This window comes from Thalassophryne amazonica, chromosome 3, assembly GCF_902500255.1.
Source record: "Thalassophryne amazonica chromosome 3, fThaAma1.1, whole genome shotgun sequence".
In the NCBI taxonomy this organism is placed as follows: Eukaryota; Metazoa; Chordata; class Actinopteri; order Batrachoidiformes; family Batrachoididae; genus Thalassophryne; species Thalassophryne amazonica.
In genome coordinates, this window is record NC_047105.1 from 32,387,470 (window position 1) to 32,407,190 (window position 19,721).

At 41.9% G+C, this 19,721-nt stretch overlaps 1 protein-coding gene across 2 annotated transcripts in view; it reads right to left on the reverse strand.

Annotated features, from left to right (window-relative positions):
- The window catches only part of sycp1 (synaptonemal complex protein 1), a 44,196-nt gene extending 24,705 nt beyond the window's left edge, over nt 1–19,491 (reverse strand). For both annotated transcript variants that reach the window (XM_034166011.1, XM_034166010.1), the window contains exons 1-11: nt 19,457–19,491; nt 19,020–19,143; nt 14,490–14,574; nt 14,343–14,386; nt 14,086–14,250; nt 12,491–12,558; nt 12,273–12,346; nt 12,110–12,168; nt 11,946–12,012; nt 10,515–10,588; nt 10,308–10,416 (exon numbers count right to left, since the gene is read on the reverse strand). In XM_034166011.1, the coding sequence (XP_034021902.1) occupies nt 10,308–10,416; nt 10,515–10,588; nt 11,946–12,012; nt 12,110–12,168; nt 12,273–12,346; nt 12,491–12,558; nt 14,086–14,250; nt 14,343–14,386; nt 14,490–14,574; nt 19,020–19,142 (868 nt within the window). In that variant the 5' untranslated portion in view covers nt 19,143; nt 19,457–19,491. The remainder of the gene's footprint in view (nt 1–10,307; nt 10,417–10,514; nt 10,589–11,945; nt 12,013–12,109; nt 12,169–12,272; nt 12,347–12,490; nt 12,559–14,085; nt 14,251–14,342; nt 14,387–14,489; nt 14,575–19,019; nt 19,144–19,456) is intronic.
- Nucleotides 19,492–19,721: the final 230 nt, after the last annotated feature.

The following is a 19,721-nucleotide window of genomic DNA, read 5'->3' on the forward strand; positions in this document are numbered from 1 at the left end:
TGCCCCGGTCACATAAGCGTCAAGAAAGATAGTGATGACGTATCTCCAGGTGTTCTGGTACAGGCACAATAATGGACACAAAAAAAAAAAAACATAATTAGTTATGTGGGCTGTTTTTGTTTTTTTTTTTGTGAGGGGTTATAAATTGTTTGGGTGTTTAGAGGCGGTTCTGGTGGAGTGAACGACTGGCGGGTCGGAGCTCGGCTGGACTCAGCAAATCGTCGGTTTTTATCATTTGAACGTAGGTATTTTCTGTTTGGGATTGAGTCGTTTTGTTTTGTTGTTTTTTATTTCCCTGCTTCCCTAACCCCAACCTCACTTGCCCTAAGACCGTTCGTCTTGTGGGTTGTGGGGTGGTGCAGGTTGGTCACGCTGAGTGTTTCTCAGAAGATCTCTGCACCTAGGGGGGGGGGTTGTCAGGGGCGTTTTTTTTGGGTTTGGTTAGGGCCCGGTTCCACTCCAGCCTCGGTGGGCCTTTGACCGTTCGTCATTGGTGTTACCGGGGTGTGGTGCAGCGGGAACATACCTCAGTCGGAGGGGTGGGCCGATCTGTTGCCGTTCGCCATTTCGGTAGTTCCACCCCTCCCGATAGGCTGGTGGTATGGTTGGGTAGGGGCACCGGACGTATTTCCGGTTTTCCGCTGCGCTTCGGGGTTGGGACCGGGTTAGTTTTTCCTGTTTCCTTCCCCGGCCTAGTAATTTTGTGCCGTTCGCCAAAATGGAGCTAACGACTGGCTCTGGGAGTGATCTGGGGTCTTTCGGGGTGCTGGGGGAGGTAACAGGGTTCTCCAGTTGTTTTATTTGCCCCCGGGGTGTTTTAATGAAGTCCGCCGGGGGTTGGATTTTTGTGTTTTTATGCTTCCCTCCAGGTTCCACCTCCAGGGTTGATGGGACGGTCCTCTGGGGGGGGGGGGGGGGGAACTGATTGTGGGGCCGACTCACCAAGTGTGGCCGGGTCTGGGGTTCCTGGGTTGTGGGGAGGGGGCCTCCTGGGGTTGATGGTACGGTCCTCTGGGGGGCGCTGCTCCTCCATGTAAACCTGGGGACCTCTGTGGGATTCCGGTTTTGGTTGTCTCTCCTAGAACTGGCGGTAAAGGTCTTCTGGGGGGGGGGTTGAGCTGCATATCGTTCTGGGGGGGGGTTGGTTGTTGTTTTTCTTTGTGACTTTGTGTTTGTATTGTGTTGTTGGGGCTGTGTTGGGTTTTTGCATTTGGGAGTTTTTCTTTTCTTCCTGGGGTTGGATGGGACGGTCCCCTGGGGAGGTTTTGGGTGGGTTTTGTGTTTTTCTTGTATGTTGGGTTGTATATGGGACTTTTTGGGGTTTTGTTGATGCCAGCTGGCCTTCCAGCCACGGTACCCTGTCCTGCTGTCTGCTGTGGACCTTGGGAGCGTTACGCCGTCTGCTTGCTGTCATGGACCCCGGAGGGAGGTGCTGTTCTCAGGCCTGGTTTGTTCGGTCGCCGGGAGGCTTCCCGTTGATGGGGGGGTACTGTTGTGTGTTGGGGGGTTTGGCTGGATGTTTTTGTGTTGTTTTCTTTTCTTTGCTCTCGAGGTGGTATGCAAACTGGTTTTTGTCTGTGGAGAAGGTGCTGGCAGAAGAATCCTTCACCCTCATCAACATTATTGGCTGCACTTGTGGAGGATGTCCACGTGCAGGCCTAATGACTCGCAGCACCTGTGGATGATGCTCACGTGCAGACTTAAGGACTTTCAGCTGAAGCAGATAATTAGATGGCGTTCTGCATTTAAGCCATGAGTGGTTCAAGCAGAATTGCCGGGAACTCGACCTTGTGACGTTCGTTTGTGAGACGCTGAGGACCGCGCCTGGGTTTGACACATCGTGCCTGTGAAGGAGGACGGGTGAGGGACACATGCTGTCAGCACACATCAGAGGTGATTGATTGTCTGAATAAGTGTTAATAGTAATTTGGTATTTTGTTACGCAGTATATTTGAACATTGATGAGAATTGTGCAGCTCTCTTCTCACGGCCGTGGCGTGCGGACTGATGATCCTCCACCTGTTGTGAGAAGCTGCTCATTTACATAAAGCTTAAATTCAGACCTGAATGTGTTGCTGATAGTGTGTGCCTTTGAAGGATATTAGTTGTAGCTGTTGACTTACCTCACCTCTTCTATCCTTCACAGAGTTAGTTTGTCATGTCCACCTGGGGGGTGTTTGGCGGTGAATGTGAGTCCAGAAGCGCCAGGCTTCAATCCCTTTGGGCGCTGGAGAGCGCACCGTCCTTCACTCCGCCAGACAAGCCATATCTTATGTTGTACACAATTATTGCACAGAAAGGGGAATAAATGTTTTGTTTTTGGAACCGCTTTCTGGTTATTTAGCGCTGGGTTCAGTCAGACGCAGGTCCGCTCCTCAACCCGCGTCGGCACATAACAAAAACTCCCTTTTAACAGGAAGAAACCTCCAGCAGAACCAGGCTCAGGGAGGGACAGTCTTCTGCTGGGACTGGTTGGGGCTGAGGGAGAGAACCAGGAAAAAGACATGCTGTGGAGGGGAGCAGAGATCAATCACTAATGATTAAATGCAGAGTGGTGCATACAGAGCAAAAAGAGAAAGAAACACTCAGTGCATCATGGGAACCCCCCAGCAGTCTAAGTCTATAGCAGCATAACTAAGGGATGGTTCAGGGTCACCTGATCCAGCCCTAACTATAAGCTTTAGCAAAAAGGAAAGTTTTAAGCCTAATCTTAAAAGTAGAGAGGGTGTCTGTCTCCCTGATCTGAATTGGGAGCTGGTTCCACAGGAGAGGAGCCTGAAAGCTGAAGGCTCTGCCTCCCATTCTACTCTTACAAACCCTAGGAACTACAAGTAAGCCTGCAGTCTGAGAGCGAAGCGCTCTATTGGGGTGATATGGTACTATGATGTCCCTAAGATAAGATGGCACCTGATTATTCAAAACCTTATAAGTAAGAAGAAGAATTTTAAATTCTATTCTAGAATTAACAGGAAGCCAATGAAGAGAGGCCAATATGGGTGAGCTATGCTCTCCCATTCTAGTCCCTGTCAGTACTCTAGCTGCAGCATTTAGGACAACCTGATAATAATGAATTACAATAGTCCAGCCTAGAGGAAATAAATGCATGAATTAGTTTTTCAGCATCACTCTGAGACAAGACCTTTCTAATTTTAGAGATATTGCGCAAATGCAAAAAAGCAGTCCTACATATTTGTTTAATATGCGCATTGAATGACATATCTTGATCAAAAATGATTCCAAGATTTCTCACAGTATTACTAGAGGTCAGGGTAATGCCATCCAGAGTAAGGATCTGGTTAGACACCATGTTTCTAAGATTTGTGGGGCCAAGTACAATAACTTCAGTTTAATCTGAGTTTAAAAGCAGGAAATTAGAGGTCATCCATGTCTTTATGTCTGTAAGACAATCCTGCAGTTTAGCTAATTGGTGTGTGTCCTCTGGCTTCATGGATAGATAAAGCTGGGTATCATCTGCGTTACAATGAAAATTTAAGCAATGCCGTCTAATAATACTGCCTAAGGGAAACATGTATAAAGTGAATAAAATTGGTCCTAACACAGAACCTTGTGGAACTCCATAATTAACCTTAATCTGTGAAGAAGATTCCCCATTTACATGAACAAATTGTAATCTATTAGATAAATATGATTCAAACCACCGCAGCGCAGTGCCTTTAATACCTATGGCATGCTCTAATCTCTGTAATAAAATTTTATGGTCAACAGTATGAAAAAAGCAGCACTGAGGTCTAACAGAACAAGCACAGAGATGAGTCCACTGTCTGAGGCCATAAGAAGATCATTTGTAACCTTCACTAATGCTGTTTCTGTACTATGATGAATTCTAAAACCTGACTGAAACTCTTCAAATAGACCATTCCTCTGCAGATGACCAGTTAGCTGTTTTACAACTACCCTTTCAAGAATTTTTGAGAGAAAAGGAAGGTTGGAGATTGGCCTATAATTAGCTAAGATAGCTGGGTCAAGTGATGGCTTTTTAAGTAATGGTTTAATTACTGCCACCTTAAAAGCCTGTGGTACATAGCCAACTAATAAAGATAGATTGATCATATTTAAGACCGAAGCATTAATTGATGGTAGGGCTTCCTTGAGCAGCCTGGTAGGAATGGGGTCTAACAGACATGTTGATGGTTTGGAGGAAGTAACTAATGAAAATAACTCAGACAGAACAATCGGAGAGAAAGAGTCTAACCAAATACCGGCATCACTGAAAGCAGCCAAAGATAACGATACGTCTTTGGGATGGTTATGAGTAATTTTTTCTCTAATAGTTAAAATTTTATTAGCAAAGAAAGTCATGAAGTCATTACTAGTTAAAGTTAAAGGAAAAATTTATTAGCAAAGAAAGTCATGAAGTCATTACTAGTTAAAGTTAAAGGAATACTCGGCTCAATAGAGCTCTGACTCTTTGTCAGCCTGGCTACAGTGCTGAAAAGAAACCTGGGGTTGTTCTTATTTTCTTCAATTAGTGATGAGTAGTAAGATGTCCTAGCTTTATGGAGGGCTTTTTTATAGAGCAACAGACTCTTTTTCCAGGCTAAGTGAAGATCTTCTAAATTAGTGAGACGCCATTTCCTCTCCAACTTACGGGTTATCTGCTTTAAGCTGTGAGTTTGTGAGTTATACCACAGAGTCAGGCACTTCTGATTTAAAGCTCTCTTTTTCAGAGGAGCTACAGCATCCAAAGTTGTCTTCAATGAGGATGTAAAACTATTGACGAGATACTCTATCTCACTTACAGAGTTTAGGTAGCTACTCTGCACTGTGTTGGTATATGGCATTAGAGAACATAAAGAAGGAATCATATCCTTAAACCTAGTTACAGCACTTTCTGAAAGACTTCTAGTGTAATGAAACGTATTCCCCACTGCTGGGTAGTCCATCAGAGTAAATGGAAATGTTATTAAGAAATGATCAGACAGAAGGGAGTTTTCAGGGAATACTGTTAAGTCTTCAATTTCCATACCATAATTCAGAACAAGATCTAAGATATGATTAAAGTGGTGGGTGGACTCATTTACATTTTGAGCAAAGCCAATTGAGTCTAATAATAGATTAAATGCAGTGTTGAGGCTGTCATTCTCAGCATCTGTGTGGATGTTAAAATCGCCCACTATAACTATCTTATCTGAGCTAAGCACTAAGTCAGACAAAAGGTCTGAAAATTCACAGAGAAACTCACAGTAACGACCAGGTGGACAATAGATAATAACAAATAAAACTGGTTTTTGGGACTTCCAATTTGGATGAACAAATGAATTAAAGCTCTGTCTGGGTTTTGGATTAATTAATAAGATGGAATGGAAGATTGCTGCTAATCCTCCGCCTCGGCCCGTGCTACGAGCGTTCTGGCAGTTAGTGTGACTCGGGGGTGTTGACTCATTTAAACTAACATATTCATCCTGCTGTAACCAGGTTTCTGTAAGGCAGAATAAATCAATATGTTGATCAATTATTATATCATTTACTAACAGGGACTTGGAAGAGAGAGACCTAATGTTTAATAGACCACATTTAACTGTTTTAGTCTGTGGTGGAGTTGAAGGTGCTATATTATTTTTTCTTTTTTAATTTTTATGCTTAAATACATTTTTACTGGTTATTGGTGGTCTGGGAGCAGGCACCGTCTCTACGGAGATGGGGTAATGAGGGGATGGCAGGGGGAGAAAAGCTGCAGAGAGGTGTGTAAGACTACAACTCTGCTTCCTGGTCCCAACCCTGGATAGTCACGGTTTGGAGGATTTAAGAAAATTGGCCAGATTTCTAGAAATGAGAGCTGCTCCATCCAAAATGGGATGGATGCCGTCTCTCCTAATAAGACCAGGTTTTCCCCAGAAGCTTTGCCAATTATCTATGAAGCCCACCTCACTTTTTGGACACCACTCAGACAGCCAGCAATTCAGGGAGAACATGCGGCTAAACATGTCACTCCCGGTCCGATTGGGGAGGGGCCCACATTGTTTTTGCAAAGTTACACACCGATTCAATGTTAATTTTAGTGACCTCCGATTGGCGTAACTGGGTGTCATTACTGCCGACGTGAATTACAATCTTACCAAATTTACGCTTAGCCTTAGCCAGCAGTTTCAAATTTCCTTCAATGTCGCCTGCTCTGGCCCCCAGAAGAAAATTGACTATGGTTGCTGGTGTTGCTAACTTCACATTTCTCAAAACAGAGTCGCCAATAACCAGAGTTTGATCCTCGGTGGGTGTGTCGCCGAGTGGGGAAAAACGGTTAGAAATGTGAACGGGTTGGCAGTGTACACGGGGCTTCTGTTTAGGGCTACGCTTCCTCCTCACAGTCACCCAGTCTGCCTGCTTTCCCGGCTGCTCGGGATCTGCTGGAAGGGAACTAATGGCGGCTAAGCTACCTTGGTCCGCACCGACTACAGGGGCCTGGCTAGCTGTAGAATTTTCCACGGTGCGGAGCCGAGTGTCCAATTCGCCCAGCCTGGCCTCCAAAGCTACGAATACACTACACTTATTACAAGTACCATTACTGCTAAAAGAGGCCGAGGAATAACTAAACATTTCACACCCAGAGCAGAAAAGTGCGGGAGAGACAGGAGAAGCCGCCATGCTAAATCGGCTAAGAGCTAGTAGTTGCGCTAAGCTAGCGGATTCCTAAAAACACACAAAGTGCATAATGTGTAAATAATTTAGAGGTGATTCAGCAGAGGGAGTGCTTTAGTTAAGGCACGTGAAGATTACACTGTGAAACAAATCGTTATCTAGTTATCTAGATCAATCTAACTGCGCAGATTAAACAGCTAACAGATACAGCAAAACACCGCTGTGCTCCGGAACAGGAAGTGATACAATACCGCTGTGAGAGCCAACCACCAATAGAGGCAAGCAAGAGACCCTAGCGCATGACAGAACGTTTTCATTTTGTGTTGAATGCATGTAAAGTTATAAACATTTTTTACATGATCCTCTGCTTTTATGTAAATGTACTGTGCACCTTATACTTCACTTTTCTGTAATTCTGGCCTTGTGCTTGTCTTATGTAGTCCAAACATAAAAAAGTCTGTGGGTCATAGAGCTTTCTCTTATCGTGCCCCTGTTCTGTGGAATGATCTTCCTGCATCAATAAACCAGTCAGATTCTGTAGAGACTTTCAAGTCCAGACTTAAGACGCACTTATTTTCCCTTTTGTATGGCTAGCAAACTGGCATAGTATGTTACTATGCTTTTTACTCTTTTAAATTAATTTTATTAGGAAACGGAGCAGGACATGGCCTCAACTTTATCTAAATTCTGGGTCTTTTAGTGAAGCTTAGGGCTACTGGCTGGCGATCACCTTAGTATTTCTTCTGTTTTTCTTGTTGCTTAATGCTGACAAATTATACTGTATTTGTTGTCTTTCTGATGCCTGATTCTGTTTTATCTCTGTTTGAGGTGCGGCTCCATCCAGAGATGGGAGTGGTATCTACTTCTGCAAGCCTCCCATCCTGCGTATGGGCAAAACTTCCTGTATATTCATTTTGTAAATTGTTTTGTCAATTATGTCTATAGCATGACCCAAGGAGAGGGTCACCCCTTTGAGTCTGGTCTGCTTGAGGTTTCTTTCTCAAATCATCAGGGGGAGTTTTTCCTGTCGTCTGTGTGCTTGCTCTAGGTGTTGGTAAGGTTTGACCTTACTTGCGTGAAGCGCCTTGAGGCAACTTTGTTGTGATTTGGTGCTATATAAATGAAATAAATTAAACATAGCCTTTACCCTTGTTATTTACTACATTTGTCTATTCTTGCTGGTAAGCTCTATAATATCTCTCATTTTTGGGCAACAATTATACTTACTGCTTCTCAGACTAGTATGATGAAAATTTTATGAATGGGTCAGGGGTCAGCAACCTTTACTGTCAAAAGAGCAATTTTTGTCCCATCTTCCACAAATGAAATTCTTCTACAGCCACAAAACATACACACACTCATCTACAACCGCTTAGTCCAATTAAGGGTCGCGAGGGGCTGGAGCCTATCCCAGCAGTCATAGAGGGTGAGGCGGGGTACACCCTGGACATACAGACAAACAAACACATACACACCCACAGACACACCTATGGACAATTACAGATTCCAGTCCACTTAACCTGCATGTCTTTGGATGTCTGAGGAAACCGGAGCACCCAGAGGAAACCCACGCAAACACGGGGAGAATATGCAAACTCCACACAGAAAGGCCACATGTGGGAATCATTCAGAAGCACAAACAGTGTGGTACTTTATGGTAAATCTGTGTCAGGTAGGCAGTTCTCAAAAACTAGATCTAAAATTAGTACCTTTTAAGAAATAGTCTATTAAAGTTCAGAGTTCTCACCTGTTTCATGTGATTTCTGTTTCTGAATGTCACTGCAGCAGCTTATGCCTCCATTCAGGAAAACCCCCTTCCCCCTCCTCCCTCACACTCTGTGTGTGTGAGCCAGCTGACTGCATACACACACACACACACACACACACACACACACACACACACACACACACACACACACACACACACACACACACACACACACACACACACACACACACACACACACACACACACACACACACAGCTCCTTCCTTCAGAAAACTCTGCTTTTTAGACAGCTTTGAGCAAGCTGCCCACTTGTTTTATGGGACATCTTTTTCGAAAATTGACTGTCCAAATGAAGGCTGGACTTTTAATCACTAGACCGACAAGATTTTTAACTAGACATCGGTCTAGCAAGGAGAAACACGTACCAGACGTAGATCAAACATTAATGGTCCGTGTCCTTGGACCAGTGGATTTTTCTACCCCTGAACATTCATGAACATCCAATCCCAATATACTAACCACAGGCCCTACAAAACACACACACACACACACACACACACACACACACACACACACACACACACACACACACACACACACACACACACACACACACACACACACACACACACACACACACACACACATGACCAGCTAAAAAAGGTATTAATTATGAGAAGGCACTGACACAATATAAAGTGTCTCATCTCAATCTGACCAACAATGGCCATGATCAATCCACTTTACCTGTAACAGTTCAGATAGCTGTTATTGAAATGAAAAGAAGAAAAACTCCTCTAGTCTTTGCACAGGTCCTGTGAAACTTCTCGGCATCCAATGCAAATTACAGCCACTTCCTCTCCCCGTCAGCAAAGTAATATGCAGTTTGGCCAGGTACAGCAGCGCAGGCCTGAGTCCCCACGTGTAAAGTTCCGACATGGCGCCTTATCACTTTGGGGCTGTAATACTTGTAGAGCTGAATCTTATGGCCGTTGTAGGTCAGGTCACCCCGCTTAATGTGCCTCGCAAATCATCAGATCTTTCATTTGATAACGATGAAAGCACAGGATAACTGGTCAGGTTTTCCTTCAGGAGCCGGTTTAGGAGCTAAGCTCTCGTGCGCCCTGTCCAATTTCGGCAGTGAAGTGAGCAACTCCATTTCAAAAACATTGATGAGGAGTTGGGAGAAAAAAAACAGAAGGGTGCAGACCCTCAATAGCTTCAGGTAAACCTACAATCCAAACATTCTGGTATCTGCTGCATCCCTCCAGGTCTGCCATTCTGGATTTTAACCACTCGTCTTTTCAGAGTGCAGAGTACTGGTCCAAAATTAGTGTGCACAGAATCAAAAGCATTTATGCATAAATTGTGGTCACACACTGCAGACTAGACACTGTCCAGTTTGGATGACAGACTTTCAAAGGAAAGCTTAAAGTCCACAGACAGCACATCTCTGTGGTCTTCGAGCAGAACAGGTGCAACAAGCGACAAAGTTTCTCTGTCTTCTTTGGAATTGCTTTTAGACTTGGACATTTTGCAGGTGATCAGAAAGCGGTAAATATATAAAAAAAACAAAAAACAAAACAAAACTAGGATCCCAAACAAAAAGTGCAAGGTTTGCAAGGCAAAAAATGAATAGTGCAGCTGAGCAAGCCAAATACGTATCTACTCTCTAAAGGCCATACCAACCAAGTCCAAAATGTGCAAATTCTTAAATCTGAGTATAAAGATTCCTGATTTTTTTTTTTTTTGTCATAAAAAGTGAAATGGGTAAAGGGACACTAGATACTTTTTTCACAGCACTAGCAAAAAAGAATCACTGCATTGTAAAATAAATCTACAATCCACACGAAACTTACGGTAAATGGTTTGCTTAAGGTGCATTTCATGATGATCTGCAAATATCCAATATGAAGTAATTTTTTTTATGTTGATATACATCTGAATGCCAAGGAATATCTTTAAAGTGTCATGCTGAGCTTACCTGTTGTCTCTTGTAGCTTTTTGCAGTGTTCTTGTGCTTCATTAAGGTCAAGTAAGATTTTTTGGAGCTCACTTTCCTTGTCCTTCAATATTTTTTGAAGTATGGCAACCTGGGAACACAATTTCAATTTTACAATACTTTGTCATTAGAATTTGTGATAACACTGAGGGCTAAAATAAAATCCTGATGTTATCTTGTGTGACATACCTCTTCTTCTTTTTCACCATATTGTTGACAGTATTTCTCTTTGACATCTTTAAACTGCAACAAAGCCTGTTTGACTTGAATAAATAAATAAAATGGTTATTGCTTTCCAGTTGAAAGGTTGTGGTCATAAAAAATTCCCAGTTGTCATTCAAGGTTTTCACAAGAAATCTCATTTTTTGTTATTTCCAAATTTCTAAATGGAAACTATTAGGGGTGTAACGATACACAAAAATCACAGTTCAGTTCGTACCTTGGTTCTGAGGTCACAGTTCGGTTCATTTTGAGTACAATACGGGAACAAAATGCAAAACCTAAATTTGCTTGTTGTTTAAACCAACAATTTATTGTAACAGTATACAAACAGGAAAATATAATAATTGTAAAGTGCTGCCTGGTAATAAGTTAAATAAAATGTTCTCAAATAAATGACAAATGTATGAAATATAAAAAATACATTCCTAGTTAACAACGTTTAACAAAACCTTTCCACAAGTAAAGAGAAGCACAACGGTTCCAGCATGAAGCCCTGTTCAATTTTATTCAATTTGCCACAAAAATGAACTTGTCCAAAACTGTCACACTCGATAAGGAATTTTTTTAAGAGAATTAATGTTAAAGAATCCCTTTACTTTTCTACAATTTATTTTATTTTCTATCTCTTTCTATTTAACTGTTTGTTTAATGTTTGTTAATATATCTTTTTAAATAAAGTTTTGAAAACAAAAACATTGTGGGAGAGGCACAAAAGTGAGTAAAACCACCTTAAAAATATTCAGAACCACAAATAAACTTGATTCTTGGTTTGTTTATTTATTCTGCCATGAAAATTGGCCATCACTTATTAAAATAAAATAACTTCTCAAGGCCAGGGCTTCTCAAAGTCTGGGGACTATTTAATCACAGCGCAGCAAATGAGGTCAGTACGCTGAGCGAGTCCGAGTCAGCAGGATTGTAGATATCCCTCCACTCAGTGCTTTACAGGCTGCTGCAGGCAGCGGAGGAGGGGGAGACCCGTTGCTGCTCGGTGACAACAGAGACTTTCACTTTCAGTTGCCAAATATCAGAAAAGTCTCCAGTAATGCCAGGAAAAGTAGCTAGATTTGTAGCTAGTCGCTTTTGAGAAAATAAGTCGTCAAGAAGGTTTGGAAACTCGCCAGATTTAGCAAGAAACTTGCTAAGTTGGCAACAATGAATGTAAACACACGCAACACGAACTCCCCCGTGCACAGCCCTGTACCGAACCGAACGTCCCGTACCGAAATGGTTCAATACAGATACATGTACCGTTACACCCTTAGAAACTATCCTGAGATTTCAGTTTTCCCAAAGGCTGAAAGCGTATGTTTCTCTCTCTCTAACAAATACACATACACACACACACACACACACACACACACACACACACACACACACACACATACATATATACACCTTTGTGGATCTCATGTTGATCAGCGTCAGCTTGATGACGAAGACCCTCAAATGCTGCAATCATTTTCTAAATCATAAAAAAGCCATCTCGTCAAACAGTGGAGATATAAACACCAAAGACTTAACTTCTAGGATGACATACTGTGGACATGGTGATATTTTACCTGAATTGTCTCACTGTTTTCCATAAACAGTTGATGTGTTTCCTCTCTTTCAGACTCAACTGCAAAGTAGTAAAAAGGTCAAAACTTTTAAATTATTTTCTGCATTTAAATAATGCTGGATGAAACACTAAATGAGTAAGATAATACAAAGTGCACTACTTACACAACTGCATTTTCTCAGCTGAACGCTCAAAGGTGTCTTTTAATATATTACCCAAGTTCCGTATTGCATTGATTCTGGATTTGACATTACAAATTTACAAAACAACAAATCAAAACAAAAAACACACACACAAAAAAACACCAACATTAAAAATTACTGCAGTTACTGAGACCATGACATATGTTTAATCCAGAGTACATTCAAAGTAAAATTCATACTGGTTTCTCAAATCCTCATTTTCATGGATCTGCTCTTCCAACTTTGCACTGAGACTTTCATTTCCAAACTGCAAAAACCAGAACACACACACACACACACACACACACACGCACACACAAATACCAAAAGAAGTTAGAGGTATATGATGTCCATTATCAGTAAGGCAACACTGTTGCCATTATCCCCCAACACAGATCATTAATATCAGTTTGGAATAAGCTCCCGAAAAAGGGCAGTTCGTTCTACATACACAGGAAACTTAGAGGGAGGACAGGCATTGCTGAGCTTCATTATTTACGTTCTGTCACGTTGTAAATGAGGCGAATTGTGTCCACACACACACCCATATTCATCCAACCATCAGCTGCTGAACAATTCAGATCGCTCCAGTTTGCTCCTCAAAATCCACACTAGAAGAACTTTGAGACTGCAAGCTTAGTTTGGCTCTGTGCCATGGAGTGGTGCAGAAAGGAGGAGGAGACAAAGACAGCTAGATGTGTGGCTTCACGCGGCTCTCGTCTCGCTTGTTTTCCCAAACATCAGACACATGCAGCAGGTGGAACACCTGCAGGAGCGCACTGAGGAGCGTTGGAATGAGACTTTTAGCCAACTTGGCGTCACTGTCCTTCTTCAACATACTGCAGCAATGAAACTGAATGCAGTGCAGCAGGGTTTAATTGTGCGCACGTCAGAGAAGAATGCTGTCATGCTCTATTAAGGATCACCACTAATCAAGACGGATCAACGTGCTCAGTTGTGACCTCTACGACATGAGGCGAAATGAAGGTGGTGTGTGACATTTGTGGAAGATTTTTTTGACAGCCAAAAACATGCTCCACAAAAATCACGAATATCACGCACCAACACGCATTATTAAGAAGCCTATTCAGATACGTTGTCACGTTAAGAATGTCAGGAATGTGCCAAGAATGATGCCAATATGACATTCGTGACGTGTCTTCCCTATGTGTAAATGCAGCATTATCTTGCACTTTCACAATGATATTCACTTATTCAATGGTTGTAAGGAACTTCCCAACAAAACATGTTAATATTTAAGCCTTCTAAACTTTAATGCTACCTTATTAATTGTAGTCTGCTGTATGCCTGTTCCATCTGCAATAAACGTGGTAGTAATACCAGAGTGCCAATGACAGCCTTGCACAATAAAGTTTTTTATAGTGTTTGCACACTAGCCTGACATTAAAATGCTTTTTTTTTAAATTGTGAAGCACATTCCAGAGAATGTGACTTATAAGCACAAGTTTACAGAGGTACTGGCTATCCTGACAACCCCACTGGAAAAGGAAAGAAAAGGAAAACAGTGACCATAATTATCTCAAATACGTACAGGCAGACAAACTTCTCAAAATCATTCCAGAGAAGTACACAGTTAAAATAAGTGAAAAGCTGCATTAAATTCTTAGAAGTTATTTACTCTGTAGGTCATCTTAAACTGGAAACGTGGATGGATGAAGAAAACCAATACGCAGAACTAGTTCAAATACCTGCTCCCCCCTTTAACTTTGTGGTGGGGAGAATAATACTGTTGTAAAAAGCAAAAACATGGACACATTGCAACTGGAACACATACCTGCAATTCCTGAATGGCTTTGCGCTGATTTTCAATTGTTCTTTTGTTGTCAAGCAGTTTCCGTTCTTTTTGCTCAGTATCAGAATCAACCTTGACTTTCCAAGACCTGATTTTCTCAACTTCATCAAACAGCTTGCAGTAAAGCTGTGTTGGATTGCAGGTAATCTGTGGAATGTTCACAATGATGGGAAATAGACTAACAATAAACACATGCAAAAACAACTCCAACCTATTCATCACACAAGTGAAATTCTGACCTCATCTTTTTCCATTGGTGGCACAACTTTCATCTTGAGAAAATCTTTAAGAGAAATAAAAAATAAATACAAAAAGGATGGTCTATAAAGCATGTTGAATTTCTAAGACAATATAAAATACTAAACTGTATAATATCAAGACAATACCTTGTTTGACTGGTTTAGACGGTGCAACCATGCTTGTGTTGGGGAAAGTTGTACTTGGTTCTTTGTTGAAGTATTTACTGTAACCCTAGGAGAGAAGGAAATTATGGTAATTATTCTATGTTCTGAATCTGACTAAGGTATTTATCATACTGCACATTCTTGTTTGTATTTCTTAATGATTGCTTTAAATGAAGTCAGACATATTCAGTGACTTGGCAATGTATCTATCCTGTGACCTTTCTAAAAAGAACTGGCTATAAAAGTATTAATTTAATTCTTATACTCAATGGGGTACATACTGTAACTGCACACGTCATTGTTTTGGTTTTGACATTTTTATTTAATTTATCATGGTTTTTCCTGCGTAGTCTTCAGACATACGTGTGAGTTATCAACAAAGTCAATACACATCCCTTACATGAATGCTGAATTTTATCATCATCAAACAATGTTTGAAGCATAAATTTGGTGAGCCCAATTGTATCAGGAAGCAGCGAGGTCATACGCACAACAGTGGGAACAAAGGGACAGTAAACCATGTCGCAATGTTTTAGATTCTAATATGAAAAAGAATGCTGGTCAAACAAAAGGTCACAGAGTGCTGTTAGATTAAACTGGGCTACATTTACAATGAGGAAAATAAGTATATGAACACTCTGCGGTTTTGCAAATTCTCCCACTTAGAAATCATGGAGGGGTCTAAAATTTTCATCTTAGGTGCATGTCCACTGTGAGAGACATAATCTAAAAAAAAAACAATCTGGAAATCACAATGCATGATTTTTTAAATAATTTATTTTGTATGTTACTGCTGCAAATAAGTATTTGATCCCCTACCAACCAGCAAGAATTCTGGCTCACACCGACCTGTTAATTTTTCTTTTAGAAGTCCTCTTATTCTGCACCCTTTACCTGTATTAATTGCACCTGTTTGAACTTGTTACCTGTATAAAAGACACCTGTCCACACACTCAATCAATCACACTCCACCCTGTCCACCATAGCCAAGACCAAAGAGCTGTCTAAGGACACCAGGGACAAAACTGTAGACCTGCGCAAGGCTGGGATGGACTACAGGACAACAGGCAAGCAGCTTGGTAGAAGACAACAACTGTTACGATTTTTTATTAGAAAGTGGAAGAAACACAAGATGACTGTCAATCTCCCTCGGTCTGGGATTCCATGCAAGTTCTCACTTTGTGGGGTAAGGATGATTCTGAGAAAGCTCAGAACTACACAGGAGGACCTGGTCAATGACCTGAAGAGAGCTGGGACCACAGTCACAAAGATTACATTAGTAACACATGATGCTGTCATGGTTTAAAATCCTGCAGAGGAGCAAGGTCCCCCTGCTCAAGCCAGCACATGTCCAGGCCTGTTTGAAGTTCACCAGTGACCATCTGGATGATCCAGAGGAGGCATGGGAGAAGGTCATGTGGTCAGATGAGACCAGAATAGAGCTTTTTGGAATCAGCTCCACTTACCATGTTTAGAGGATGAGAACAACCCCAAGAAAACCATCCCAACCATGAAGCATGGGGGTGGAAACATCATACTCTGGGGGTGCTCTTCTGCAAAGGGGACAGGACGACTGCACCATATTGAAGGTAGGATGGATGGGGTCATGTATTGCGAGATTTTGGCAAACAACCTCCTTCCCTCAGTAAGAGCATTGAAGATGGGTCATGGCTGGGTCTTCCAGCATGACAATGACCCCAAACACACAGCCAGGGCACCTAAGGAGGGGCTCCATAAGAAGCATTTCAAGGTCCTGGAGTGGCCTGGCCAGTCTCCAGACCTGAACGCAATAGAAAATCTTTGGAGGGAGCTGAAACTCCAAACCTGAAAGATTTGGAGAAGATCTGTATGGATGAGTGGACCAAAATCCCTGCTGCAGTGTGTGCAAACCTGGTCAAGAAATACAGGAAACATTTCACCTCTGTAATTGTAAACAAAGGCTACTGTACCAAATATTAACAATGATTTTCACAGGTGTTCAAATACTTATTTGCAGCAGTAACATACAAATAAATTATTTAAAAAATCATACATTGTGATTTCTGGAATTTTTTTTAGATTATGTCTCTCACAATGGACACGCACCTAAGATGAAAATTTCAGACTCCTCCATGATTTCTAAGTAGGAGAACTTGCAAAATCGTAGGGTGTTCAAATACTTATTTTCCTCACTGTAAGCGTTGAAGTAATGCCATTTGGTGAAAGCTTTGACACTTGTGTCATACTAATGCCTTCTTCTTTTTCGTTTGTTGTCACTTGTCAAACTCATTGTGAATCTGCCATCTAATGGTCAAATATTTGTGGTACAATACTATAATATTGCGATTTAAACTCTTTTTTGGCTTCTCCAGTAATACTCAAGTCATTACTAACTATACGAGATCTGTTAGAAAAGTATCCGGCCTTTTAATTTTTTTCAAAAACCTGATGTATTTGAATCACGTGTGCTTGCATGAGCCAACCTTGAACCTTCGTGCGCAGGCGTGAGTTTTTTCATGCCTGTTGGCTGCGTCATTTGCTTGCAAGTAGCCTTCGTCCACAATTTCTCGGATAATCACACGACTGAAAAGCCACCGAAAGCCGTCTGAATATCTTCCAAATGGTGGAAGAGCTGGGCATGTCACAACATGTCCTGTGAGACTTCAACATGGAAGCGCTTTTGTTCCGCCATCAGCTTCGTGCCGATGAATTTCGCTGCAACTCTTTTCATGGCAAAATCTTCTGTCACAGTGGAATGTGCCGAAAAAGTGCTGATGTCCACCTCTTCCACAATTTTCGGATAGTCACACGACGGTCCCACATCACCACAGCGTTCACTTTGGAAATGATCCAGTCATTTCTGCATGTCGATGGCCGCCCGGAGCGCGGCGCGCTCTCCACCATTGTGTGGACATCTTTAAATCGGTTGTACCGCTCCTTAATCTGTGTGATGCCTATACGATCATCACCGAAAGCCGTGTGAATAATCCGAATGGTTTCCACCTGGCTGTCGCCCAGTTTCTGGCAAAATTTGGTGCAATCGCACTGCTCCAGTCGTTCCGCCATTTCCTTGCAAAGAAAAAAACGACGAGAGACTCCACCCATCCTCACACAAAGGCTGCTTACAAGCAAATGACGCAACCGACAGGTGTGAAAAAAATCACGCATGCGCACGAAGGTTCGAGGTTGGCTCATGCAAGCACACGTGATTCAAATCCATCAGGTTTTTGAAAAAATAAAAAGGTCGGATACTTTTCTAACAGACCTCGTATATACATACATACAGCAAGAGCGAGAGAGAGAGAGAGAGAGAGAGAGAGAGAGAGAGAGAGAGAGCACAAGTCAAGTCAACAAGTACTTAGCACTTATAGGGTTAAGGTCCTTTATAATGAGCAGGGCACCTTAATTTTTGAAATGAAATAATTTGTGTTTTCAATTCTGTTCTTCTAGTAATCTGCAAAACCAAAAGTGTAAATGAGCATGAACATGTGCCATAAACAGGATTGTCTGATTGTCTGTCTAAATGTGGCCCTGCAATAGACTGGCGTCCTATCCAGAGTGGACCCTGCCACTCATCTAGTGACCGCTGGGAAAGGGTGCTGCTCCTCCATGACCCTTAATTGGAAGTGGGTGTAGAAAATGAATTAACGAATGAATGAAGTTGGGACATATTTAATGACTTGCAAATGTTCATGTAAACATCCCCTGACTTGTCTAAATAAAGCGGGCTATCAAAGAAATGATTTATTTTGCCAAGAATCATTCCATTCATTTGGTCCAACGTCCTCTGAAATCAGGCCTCTGATCCGGGTTCGCTTCCTGATTGCAACCAAGCTCCCAACTGGCACTTTCAACAGGAGTGCCGGGGAGGAGTGAGAGACGTGCTGTAGGCTCTTCTGGACATAAGCTTAGTAGAGGTGGGCGATACTGAGAATTTTGGTATTGATCCGATACCAAGCAAATACAGGCCCAGTATCGCCGATATTGATACCGATACTGATACTTTTTCATATTTAAGCTTCATAGATCCAAAGGATCCAAAAGACCTAGGATAGAATTTCACCAAACATTGTATGTGACAACAAAATACTTTATTATCACAATCAACATTTTTGTTTAAAAAAATATCACTCAACACAAACTAAAACAAAATCTCCTGAGGTAGAGGGCTGACAAACCACAATACAAAGGTGCGCTGCTCCATGCTGTGTGACACAACGCAGCGCTGCTCTTACAGAGAGTAGACTTTAATAAATCTGCATGCGAGGATCGTTCAATATCAATACCAGCTTTGGTATCGATATTATCGATATTAGGATCGATCCGCCCACCTCTAAAGCTTAGGGCTTTCATTGGCTACCCACATTAAATAAGATCTTCTTCTTCTTCTACATTTGTGGTGGTGTACAGAGACAAAAGTACAAAACGCATCAATGTCAACTACAACGTTGGACTTGGCTGTATCCCTAGCACTGGACGGGAAGGAAGCTCTGGCTTTGAAAATTATATCCTGCGTAACGACTTGTAACTCACCTGTTGTACTGTATTGACGTCATCGGATCTCTCAGCATTTTCCTGAGGTCGAACAGCAGATACCTGTCCAGTATTCACCGTGGGAAGCACTAATTTGAAGTTGAACGCTCTGCCTTTCTCCATCCTGAAACAAATGACCAGACAGTTAGCACTATACGCTACTGTAATGCCATAGAATGTTACGAGCTGAAGCTCACTATCAAGAGTGACAAATTGACACTTATTTAAATAAAAGAAGTGCATATTGTCAGAAAAATCCCAATATTCAAGTCAGCACAGTGAGGAATAGGTGTATTAGTTAGATACAAAATTCAGTCAGCTCATGGTAATTCTTGCTCACCTTTAAGCTAATTCTCATTAATAACGAAGATTAACTACCGACCTATTACACGGCATTGCGCCATTAGCAGAACAAATAAAAATAAAAAACAACTTACTTTTCTTAGTTTAATACCACTCCTCAAAAAGTAAACGCTCAAAAAAAGTTGTACCTGTTGTCACAACGACGGCGCGTGGGCCACCGGCGCGCGCACGCGCTATAACGATCCAGCTGTCGCCGGATCCGCGAAATGAATGACGAAATGCGAAATATCTCTCTTTCATAATAACCCAACCGCTTTTAAATTAACACGCGCATAACACTGTTATATTTCACTTTAATACGACCGTTAATAAGTGAAACAAAAGCGAGTCTGACTTGTT